At 34.3% G+C, this 12,687-nt stretch overlaps 1 protein-coding gene across 5 annotated transcripts in view; it reads left to right on the top strand.

The window, feature by feature from the left end:
* LOC113516166 (NPC intracellular cholesterol transporter 1) overlaps positions 1 to 12,687 on the top strand; it is an 82,962-nt gene that overhangs the window by 20,523 nt on the left and 49,752 nt on the right. For all 5 annotated transcript variants that reach the window (XM_052899119.1, XM_052899121.1, XM_052899120.1 and 2 more), the window contains exon 2: positions 1,299 to 1,427. In XM_052899119.1, coding sequence (XP_052755079.1) covers positions 1,299 to 1,427 — 129 coding nt within the window. The remainder of the gene's footprint in view (positions 1 to 1,298; positions 1,428 to 12,687) is intronic.

Genomic DNA, 12,687 nt, shown 5'->3' with positions numbered 1-12,687 from the left:
AGCAAACGACTTTTGTACAAAGTCTTCCTCTGGTACAGTATGCACAATAAAGAACACATTCATTCATTCATAATAATAAAATGTTTATAACCTTATTGTTTAGTTCGCACATGACAAGTCTCTTATCTCGCTCAAGTTGTCACAGTGGTGGTGATTAACTTCGTTTGTAATACATTGATAATGGTTGTTCTAATAATGGTCAAAGGCCGATAATGTGAGTCATTGGTCGATCAAAGGAATCTCTGCAACCGAATAGCTGGTATCAGATTAGATAAATTACTTAGTTTCAACTATTGATTTATATATGTTTAACTATATATTATTTGACTTCATTCTTATGTCTACATAGAATAGTGTATTTTTTTTTAATGGGTGATAATGCAATGGCTACTCCACCCGCGCTATCGGCATACACCGGCGGGATACCAATGAAGGATGATAGGTGAGGGTGAAGCAGGTCAGTTAGCCCATCGTGACGAATTCAACAAGAATTATGCACGGTGGTTTCCAGGGGGAACCACGTGGAGGTGAACGTAATAGGGCATATTGCTAGCAATGGGGCTGTCAAACTCCATTGCTAACAATCCCTTTCCTCCACATAGAATAGTGTATGATCTTAATAGAAAAGCCTAATAGAGAAAAACCGCTCGTATCAATGTGCTTCCATGATTATGTTTGGGTCTGAAGAGTGGGGTTATTATTATTCTATTGAAGAGCTGCGCGCTTGTCGGTGGAGCTCTTGCCAGTCACTACTATTTTTTGCGAGTCTCTTCACCTCTTGATACGACACAACACTAACTTTTTCCTTAATCTGCTTGATGTCAATATGCCTTGGTGTTCTTTTACTCCTTCTTCCTTTTGTTTTACATTCTATTATAATGTTCATAAGTTCGTCGTATCAAGTGTCCTAACATTTTTTCCCTTCTGAAGAGTGGGATATGGCAGTGAAATTCCAAGCTGTGAAGGCATAACATCTTGATTCTCAGAAATAGCAATGCATGAGGACCAAGATGTTATTACCATGGTGTCCACCATGGACAGTGTATTCTATGACAGTTACTTGCCATCATGTGGGCCTTCAGCTCTCCAAGATGTACTCGTATAAAAAAATAAACAATTTTCAATTGAATTTTTAATATGCTCCTTTCCACTCAAGGTTTGCTAGAAGAGAACTCTTCCAGATTTAAGCACGCCTGTTGTATATCTTCATTTAATATAAATAATAACAATGTATTTTTTGTGTACAATAAAGTATAAATATATATTTTTTAATTCTTTGTTCTTTCTCTACCTTACAGATCCCTACAGCCACAGCGGGTGGTCACTGTATATGGCATGGTGTCTGCTGGAACCAGACAGAAAGTCCTTTTAAGAAAACAAACTGCTACTACGATGGACCAGCATATCCCATTGAAGAATCCACAAGGGTAAGTCATCACCAGTATCCGATGTAGATAAACTCGTAAAAATCTACAAAGAGTTATAGTAGCATGTGAAATCGACTTTATTCGTTAGTACATTTATGTGTACAATGCTCAATGCTTAAAACATTCTGTCAGTTAACCTTAGGGAAGTGTTAGAGTACTCGATTGCGGTACTACTAATAATTGATATACATATATACACAAATGAACATATATGTATGTATATTTTATTTTTCTACCACAAGTATATTACAATTCAATTGGCAACAATGACATGAAGCTGTGGGAGATAGTTGTGGGAGACTGGCGTCTAAATTGGGCAGCGAGCTGCCTGTATCTTAGGGCAACAAGCAACAGTCCTTAGAAATAAACATCAATAATATAATATGTCACTAACTGCCATCATGATAAGGAATAATATGATAAAATACGCAAATAAAATAACAAATATACTTAAACATATAAAAGATATATGTACTATATTATACACGAAGGTGAAAATAACAGATAATACTTACTGCTCGAATAAAGTGTAAAAATTAACATAATATGCTCAATTAATGTCTCCTTGATAACATTATAAAAATGTGAAAGTAACTTATCTATCTCTTGGCGCCATAAAAGCTCAATCTATCATTATGAAATTCGGCATACACATGTTACCTACTTAGGACAGAGAAAGGCATAGACTACATTTTGCCCCGGTTAAGTTAAGAAGTAAACCCTTATAGTGCAATAAGTAAATTGATTGAAAATAAAATACTTATATTTTATTTGCACGCAATTTTTTTGTTCATAAACCTGTTCCAAGTCATTCTGCAGATAACTACGGTAGACAGATATCAAAATATTATAGTTAAGTTCTTATCTTTTATGAATACATTAGTATCTGTCATAAGAAGTGAAAGGTAACTTTGCGGTTATTATTATTCGCAACTTATTTTTGTGGTATTCTCACAAATATATAATATCACTCTTTTGTACTGTACAATATAACGTAATAGTTGGTGTACCGCACTTCAATTCCTGTATTAAGCTTTTTTTTTAATGGATGACAATGAACGGTGACACCACCTGCGCTAACAGTATACGCTGGCGGGTCACCAGTGAGGGATGATAGGTGACTAGAGGGCAGGTCAGTTAGCCCATCGTGATGAATACACTTGGAGTTCATCACGATGGTTTCCAGGAGAGGAACACATGGATGTTGACTTGACAGAGTATATTGCTAGCAATGGGACTGATAGTTCACAATACTAACTACCACCCCCCCCCCCTTCCGCCCCTCGCCTGTATTAAGCTAGTCTAAGTTAACGCTTAATCGAGGTAAAACATAAAGAGTAATCAGTACACTCGGTGTACTTGCTTTCTATGAGTTCTATGTGTATATATATATGTATCTTCTATTGGTACAGAGGCCTAACACCATAGTCCGGGGGAAAGGGATTGTTAGTAATGGTGACTGAGAATCCCATTGCTAGCAATATACCCAACCAAGTCGACCTCCTCGCGGTTCTCCCTGGAAACTATCATGGTTAGCATGGTTCGCAGTAATATATGTTTTTTTATGGGTGATAATGGAGAGGTAAACCCACCTGCGCTATCGGTACACACCGGCGGGGCACCAGTGAAAGATGATAGGTGAGGATGAAGCAGGCCAGTTAGCCCATCGTGACGAATTCAACAAGAATTGTTCACGATGGTTTCCAGGGGGAACCACGTGGAGGTCGACCTAATAGGGCATATTGCGAGCAATGGGGCTGTCAAACTCCATTGCTAACAACCCCTTTCCCCCCAGTAACATATGTTAGGCTATTTTACATTTAGTAAAGAACTCGTGCGAAACCGGGGCGAGTTGGTAGTAAGTAATATAAAATATATTATACCTACACATGAATCTCCAGTTTGTAATAACAGTTTTAATCGTCTGTTATAACTGACCTTTGTTGTTATATATATTTACCTATAAACTCACTATTGCTGTATGTTTCTCTTAATACAAATAAATAAATAAAGGACGGACGAACAATATCAAATAGACTGAGTAAATTTACCATACGCCTCGCCCCAGTCGGATGTATTTACCTACACGAAATACACAATTTACGGAAAAAGAGGCAAATGAAAAGAAACATAACGAGCGAGCTCGTATGAATGGATTCACGAATGTATAGGGAAAAATAAAGATGTCCATTAATAGACCTTTTTTTTTTAAAAAAAAAAGGTTAGACTTTGTCGTATTTAGTGAGGTTTAGGTATTGATATGTACTGAGACCCCCCAACTCCTTACGCGGTACTTATATAGGGATTTTAAATAAATTTATGTAATGTAATTTAAATAACGTGAGATTTCCATTGACGCTCCCCACCTCCCACCTCTCCCTATAAATGATACTTTGCCAGACTCCTCTCATTTTATGTCCAGATAATAAACGTCTGCTAAATATGTCTCAAAGAGAGCATTTTGGCATTGTGTTCTTTTTGTCCACGGTGACAGTCGTGCATGACGTGTATATTTGTATGTGTATGATTAAAGATATTTAGCATTGAGAATCCAAGTCATTGCACTTTATATTTATCGTTGTTTTTGTCTATTTGTTTTTCAATCAATCCAAAATTGGTACCAGAGTTCTTATCCGTCAAGGGCGGGGGTATAGCCCATTCGAACTGGGTCGCGGGGCTCTTGAACGCAGCTATATTTAGCAGATGCATGCAGCAGTGACGTCACGAGAGTCCTACTTTACAACGGAGAACTTGACCCGGCAGTTGCACGATTTCAAACGCCTGCATGTGAACACGGTTGTAAATAAAGTTTTGCAATATTTTTATTAGCATTGGTATGCGATAGTGGAACAACTTTTGAGTTGTCTGTACTCCGTTTAATGTGTTAATCGTGAAGTTTCTAAATATAAGTAGACATTTCTAAGTATAAGTAGCTATATATATATATATATATATATATATATATATATATATATATATATATATATATATATATATATATATATATATAGGAAAAACGTGATTGTAAGGTATAATAGTGCAAAGTCTTCATTGTAAGTCCTTTATTGGTATTTGTGGCATAAAAGTATAGATCTTGTTTATTTAGTTAAGAATGTACACTATATTTTACTATTAGATTCGAGAGGGTGTTAAATATTTAAAAAGATTGTGAAACTGAAATAAAAATACATTAATACTAAACTGTTTATACGAGTATCAGTCAAATATATGTCTTAACAATGATTAAAAATATTTCTCTTCGTAGCAAACTTTACTATTTTAAATTTAAAGTTTAAAAATATCACCATTATCTTGAAATATAGAAATGTGGAAAACCGACTTTGATTGCCCATGCCTGCTCCTGTCTCTCTCAATTAAGAGTTCTGACATTGATATATGGACGTAGAAATTATTCCGAATGACCCAAATAAACAGAGGGTGAAGGTCGCCTCGCGGAATATATTACATCTTGATAAATGGGTGAGAGTCGATGAAAATTCATATTACGTTTATACAGTTTGAAAACAAGCCATATTACTGAATAGACAGTATTACATGACTGTTTTCTCTTCAACTGGCTCCCCATTCTTTACTAATACTATATATTTGAAAGTATGTTTGTTTGTTATCTCTTGTTACATTAACGTCTTAACTGATTACTATGAAAATTAGTAATTGGTTACGCCATAAAACAAGTACCATATGCGATAGAGGACTTTTTATCCTAGTCACATGGACGAAATCGTGGGTAAAAGCTAGTACAATTATGGACGGAAATAATGTTTCATTTTATAGTATAAAATATAGAATCAAATGTAAGTTTATATTCTGTTGTGGAGCAAAATTTGCTAATAGTGAATATATTTGCTCAACGTTTGCATTGTATTTCTATGGGAACAGCAGTTCAGCACAAATAATCAATTTTTGTTGTGTATGGCTGTTTTCCTCGTAACAAAAACAACAAGGTTGCCAAATTCAATGTTATGTTATTGTATACTATGCGAAATGGAACGTCACAATTTATATTTAAAAATGTGTTGACGTTACTGAACACTGGTTCACTGTACTTTTTCAACCATAACGTTTTGTATATCAGTCCTTTTTTTTTTCCTTTAAATCTAAACCCTTTATTCATAAGAACGTCAAAACTCTCATAAACCTATTGTAGCTATTGAACTGTTTTGTCTCTTTTGCGCTTAATTTCCAATTTGAATGAAAGTGACGAAATAATGTAGAAGATTTTAGTTTTTATAAATAAGGAAGTATATCTTTACGCCCTGGTCTTTTATGCAATAAACTAAGAGACTACCTCTATCTTTCATACGTTTCTTACTTTGTCCTTATTTATGATTTATCCGATGCATTCTCGTTGGTTTTCTGGGCTTCTTCCTATCTAAGGTAGAAAACCCATTAACACTTTAATCTCTTTTTTTTATGAGCGATACTGATAATATTTTTTCAAAGACTGTTAGGTATTTCCGAACCGATACGACATTAATCTTCAAGAAAAGAGCATATTTCCTTTTGAAAGGCCAGCAGCATACCTGCAATGCTTCTAGTGTTGTGGTTAATCATGGGCGGTGGTAGTCACTGGTCATCAAATGAGCCGTATGCTCGTTTGCCTTCCTGTGTTAAAAAAAGGCCTTAGTTGCCTAACCACTACATTTTTGTGTTCTGTCACATTACTGAACTATTTTTTATGTTGATATAATATTACTTCACCGGTCATTATAAATTTTATATATAATCATACAGACATCTTAATACGTATATCTGTTCGCATTACTTAAATATTAGTCATCGCTGCCAATGCATTGTGTTCCTCTCTTTACTTTACTTTTGTTTTACATAAATTCACGAAAAAACCCATTCGAAATGTTATTAGTCATGCGAGTCTACACTATTCGAAATATTTTTTCTAATGCATGTAGTAAAAAAAATATTTCGAAAGTAGCAGAATCTCGATTCAGCTATAATGTAACTTAATATCATCGCTAATTCTAGACGTATTTTGTATAAGGAATTTTTACTCTTCGGTTCCCCGATGATCTCATCTGGGTAAACATAGATTGATAGATGGATACTCTTTATTGTTTTCTTCAAAAGTTCACAACAGTAAACTATATTAATTATAGATCCAAACAATTACAAGAAATAAAATAGTCCGGTTATCCCCCGCGAGATGGAGTGACGATCTTAAAAGTGCTGCATGGATTCACTTAATACAAATGCTGTGGTGAAACTATGAGTTGAACCTATTTGCAGTTCCTCGCGGTTCCCCCTGGAAACTATCATGGTTAATTCCTGATGAATTCATCATGATGGGCTAACTGGCCTGTTTTCATTCTCATCTATCGCCCTTCACTGGTGCTCCGCAAGCGTATCCCGTTAGCGCAGGCGGGGTTACCATACCATTATCACCCATAAAATTTATTTTTACCTATTTGCAGTAGTGAACGATAGTTATGTGCAAAAAATAATTAATATCATCTTAATAGGGCAAGAATTAAAGTAGGCAGTTAAGTATTCTTCCACAGGCAAAAATGAGATAGTTATCTCGCAACATCTCTTTTAACATTTTATTATATAAAGGTAAAACGCTCTTTTAACCGTTTATATGACGTAATTTGTTAGTTATGTATACAATGACGCACCTACATAATATTGTTGTTACAGTCGAAGGGCGCCGTTTATCATCAGATGATCTTTCTTCACTCTACGATGATTCTAGTAATTTTAAATCGTCTGTAATTGTACATTAAAAAAGTCTGAGCTATATAAGATCGTCTGGGATTATAGATGTTTATTTAATTAAATAAATTTATTCACGTGCTTTTATGACCACCTTTTATGTGAATTTTCATGTGTGTTTCTTTATCAATTGTGATAATTGCCAATTTTAGCAATTATTTTTACGATGGATAGGATTTATTTATTCTCATATTGATTCAATATTAATGTTTTCGCGATAGAAGATCGCTGGATTTTTTTTTATTTTAAAATTATCGCTTTATCCATAAATAAAAAAATAAATATAGTTTTTTTTTTTACTTTTCTTTTTTACTTTGTAATAAATACATCACGTTCAACTGTTAAGGCAGTATGGGAAGCGCAACAATTATACGTTGTTTTTTTTTCTCGTATAGGAAAAAAATATCTTGATTGTGGATCCAAGTGAACTAAGAGGCTTTGTTTAGAGAAAACGTACAATTTAACTGATATAACTGTGTATACTCTTAAAAGAATGATCATATCATCGTCATCATATCAGCCGTTAACTCTCCACTACTGAACAGAGGCCATTGGGAGGTTTGGCCAGTAATTGTCACGCTTAGCAGGCGGATTAGAAATCGCAGTTAGGCTTTGGTAATGTTTTAAGAGGGGCTCTGTTGCTCGTCCCTCTTAAATTCTCTTAGTCGCTTCTTACGACACTTACGGTAAAGCAAGGGGTGACCCATTCTATGCTGGGACTATACGGTTTGAATATTTCTATCACTTGTCCAGTAAGCTACCTACAAGCTCTACTTAGTTCGACGCAGTATAATACGCAATATAATAATAATAATCTTCAAGACTATTTATTTATATTATTTATTAAAAATTACAGTGTACAGACTACAAAAGCATAACACCTATAAGTCCTTAGGAATGACAACGCCCGAAGGATGTTATGGGCGACACAATACACTCTGTTATATCCATGCTATTGTTCTGTATATAGGCGACGGTTAGCACTTTCCATCAGTTTGTTTGCCATTGCATAAAAAAAAACTTCCGCGTTTGGTTCTAGTGATGTTCAGGAAATTCCAGTAGCTATGTACGTACGACCTTGCGATTGTGAATGTTTGACGCAGTATCCGAGTATCAATCATTCAGTAGGAAGGTATCTTTTTATATATATTTTTACTTTAATAACCTATTTATTATTGTAATCGATTGCTTGGGTACCTCTATCCCATTCGTGTTTCAACCGTGAAGCAGTTGTGTTTTGCATGGCTGTGTTTCGGTATGAAGGGTGGGATATGACGTGAATTTACAGGATACAGAGGAATAACATCTGAGTTCCCAGGAATGGCAACGCATGGGGGATATCATGGGCGAAACAGTATACTTTGTTATGACAATGGTACTGCTCATGTCTATAGGCGAAGGTTATCGTCCGCGTCGTTTTTTTCCCTCTATCTTGCCTACAACCATTAGTTTGTCCAGATTGTCGGACTGTCGTCGAGCAACATGACCGAAGTATCCAAGAATCCTTAGATAGCAGACTGTCGAGAGCCTATCTTTTATACGGAGTTGCGCTGGGCTGTTTAATGCACTAATAAGGAATTCACATAGGGAAACGATATTTTTAAAAATTTGCTACACAAAATATCAGTCATTTATTTTTTTATTATTTATTGACCACATTGCAAAAAAGTCTGGTACAAGAGCCGGAAGTAATACATATAATAAAATAATACTATATAGCATTCTATCATAACAAAATTTATATAGAATACATATCAATTATGCCGAATGTATGGTTCTGCAAATCCAGACAACTTTGTGTTTTTTCTTTTATGCAACTTAGAATGGCAAACAAGCTGACGGCCCACCTGATGGAAAGTGGTAACCACCGTACAAAAGTCGTTTGCTTGGGCACATCTGTCCCATTCGTATTTTTACCGTGAAGCAGTTGTGTTTTGGTTGGAAAGGTCGGATTTAGCAGTAAATTTACAAGGTACAGAGAAATAACACATGAGTCCTCAGGAATGGCAACGCATGGGGGGTATCATGGACGAAACAGTATACTCTGTTATGTCCATGGCGACGGTTACCACATTCCATCAGGTGGGCCGTCAGCTTGTTTGCCATTCTAAGTTGTATAAAAAAAATTCAATGCGTCACCAAATCTTTCGTCTCCAGGAAGTCGTGTGAAGTGACTAGCCATTTTCTAAACAGGTGGATACTTAAATTTTTATCTATACGTTGCTGAACACCTGAGTTTGAACAAACAATCATTTTATGTCATTATTACCATTTAATATAATCATATCTTCATTAATCATATTATTTATTGGGCAACACGTGAAATACTGGTATTTTTTTTGTAATTTCAGTTCCGCAATACAGTCTATTTGACGGACAGAAATGTACGTCAAATAGGTATTTCATATTTGACAGTGAAGGTCCTATAGATTCATAATTCCAATAAAATATACAGACTTTTTAGGTTACATTAGTATTATCGAATTTCACTAACCCGTCAAACATATTTTCTTTTAACCCTTGAAAGCCTTATTTTTTAAATCAAATTGAAAAATATATAGGTATATCCTTTACTGTGTTTACTAATGGGGAAAAATAGTAAAAAAATCAAAACGATATTTTTATATATTTATTTTGAAAAAAAAAAAACCATTTAATATCATTTTTGATACTTTAGGCATTACGGTAATAAAAATATTTAAATTTATTTAACAACGAAATAATGCAAACCCCGGTATCAAATTTGAAACTTGAGGTATTTAAGGGTTAATGAAAGCAGACAGCATTTCTTCTAAAGTAACATATTTGGATTCCGTTATTTACTTCTAGCCTCCATAGCATTTCGTGAAAAAATAGCACTTTGTTTACGATTTTATTATAGGTATTACAAATGTTGTTTATTCCGGCCTGTTTCTTAAACATTTTGTTCCATAAACAAAAACACAGGAATAAGTAGAATGATTGCAATAATAATTATTAAAATGGGTTCAGTATTAGTAAAGGTATCGGCTAACAGACAGACGGGAGGTGAAGAAGAAATTGTTAGTAATGCGGACTACCAATTCCATTGCTAGCAATATACCCTGTCAAGTCGACCTCGTGGTCCCCCCTGGAAACTATCGTGCTGTATCTCAGGTGCATTCATCGCGATGGGCTATCTGAGCTGCCTTTTCATTCTCATCTGTTATTCATCTCATTGGCGACTCGCCAGTGTTATACTGTTAGCGCGGGCAAGATTACCATTCCATTATCATTCAATAACAAAAAACATACAGACGAGAAACACAGACAAATTATTATGAACTTGTTAAAAATACTCAAAATATGATGAGAGCAGTGGACTATTGAATAATTTTTACTGCCTAATTCTCGTGACATCTAATCACTGCATGCACTTAGATAAATCATATAATATAACCTATACATTACTTCTATTCTTATGGCATTACCATGCTGTTTTTATACGGTCCGGTCTAGACGTAGGTGACTACTGGTGGCGTCGCGGACCGGTGCCTGGGCAAACTGCCAAGCGAAACCGTATCAATCTGTTCTCTACCTTACTGATTATAAAATAAGATCTATCTTACCTAAACACATCGTGCTGCATCCAATTGGTTTATTGTTTACCGCCGCCCGCGATGAAGTTAGATGCTTCGCGGTTTGTTTGGGAATCCATTGTTTTTGCAAGTCAATCTAATATTAAATTCTGTTATGTTTAAAATACCGTGTTATAGGATCATCATGTTGTCCACATTATGTCTGCCTGTCTATGTATTACATACACCCTTTCATTGATATCCTCCAAGTTGTATTCGTCATAAGTTTGTATAAAATTTTAGTCATGTTGTAATAAACATGTTTTTAAGTGACTTTCAAAAGAGATTCTAAATTCGTCTTTATTTTATTTTTGTTGTGACTATATTTAGCGATTCTGTTACCAATTCTGGACCGATGTTGATAATTTTATTTTTACAATCAATATTATACGTATCAATGGCTTTACTCAATGAAAAATATATAAATATCGAGATTTCCTCATTTTTTTTTTTTTTTTCTGAAGTTGCCTTCATGCCTCACAAATAGTTGTCCTCTAATGTAATTTATTAACTTGTTAGACTAAAATAAAGTGCCTTGCAAAATTTTTAATTGATATTTTCATACATGTGTCGTACGAATTTTTTTTTTCCAATAAAATTATAAAATTGTATTTGAAATAGATCATAAAATAAATATGCCGACTACTTTGAGGTAGTTGGAAATATTTATCGTTTTTTTTTTCTTTATTATGAAATTAGTATAAGATCTCAAGATAATAAATTAAGGATTTTGTTTCTGTATAATAAAGCTACCTCCATACGCTACATGAGAGTAGGTACACCCTATCAATGGCAAAAAAAATCACAAATGATTCAATATATGCGAAAATTTCGTGGAATATCGTTAAAAGTGGATTCACTGTAACCTCTGATAAATTAAGGAAATTGCGCCGTTTATGTCATATACATCAAGGCGTTATCGTTCGCAGTCTTTATCAGCTTTGTACATAATTCTATTTCAAACCTTTGAAGTTCCTTGTGATGTGCATATGTTTGATTAGAGCTGTTTTTACGGTACTATAAACGTGAATACAGTAAAAATTTACGCTTTTATTCATAAAAATGTCAAACTTGTTATAAACCTATTTTATAAATTGAACTGTTTTGTCTCTTTATTTAATACTACATTCCAAATTTGAAAAGAAAGTGACAAAACATTTAAATAACTAAAATAGGTTTGTAGTAGGTTTTAGTTTTTATGAATAAGGTATAATTTATCTCAATTATAAAAAAAAAAAAAACAGTTAATTTCTTGCTCGTTTTTATTACTTGAAATTGCATTTCGAACGGGCGGTGGAATTATAAAATAAATAGCTATTCAACAATGCTTATATACTTAAATAAAAATTACTCTTTTTCTTATTTTTACAAGATAGTTTTTTTTTGTAACTTAGAATGGCAATCAAGCTAACGATCTACCTGATGGAAAGCGGTAACCATCGCCTATAGACATGAACAGTATCATGAACATAACAAAGTATACTGTGTCGCCTGTGAGATAGTTATATAACTATGTATAACTATTATGGCCAGACAATCCTGTACCATGGGCGTTATTTTTTATCTACATGTTTTGCTTCATCCACTATTGTGACTACTCTTATCCAGCACTAGTTAAAGGATTCATAATTTCTCCATCAGTATAGGATCTATCTAAATAAGTAGTAAAAGTAGACTAATATTTTTCTAAATTAAAATATATATCTTTTTTTTTATACAACTTAGAATGACAAACAAGCTGACGGCCCACCTGATGGAAAGTGGTAACCGTCGCCTATAGACATGAGCAGTACCATTTACATAACAGAGTATACTGTTTCGCCCATGATACCCCCCATGCGTTGCAACTTCTGAGAACTCAACTATATTCCCCTGTACACTGTAAATTCACTGTCATATCCCCTTCAAACGGA

This window comes from Galleria mellonella, unplaced genomic scaffold (genome assembly GCF_026898425.1).
Source record: "Galleria mellonella isolate WM207_F2 unplaced genomic scaffold, CSIRO_AGI_GalMel_v1 utg56, whole genome shotgun sequence".
NCBI classification, from domain to species: Eukaryota; Metazoa; Arthropoda; class Insecta; order Lepidoptera; family Pyralidae; genus Galleria; species Galleria mellonella.
The sequence above is the reverse complement of the archived record's forward strand: the minus strand, read 5'-3'. Positions and strand labels throughout refer to the sequence as shown.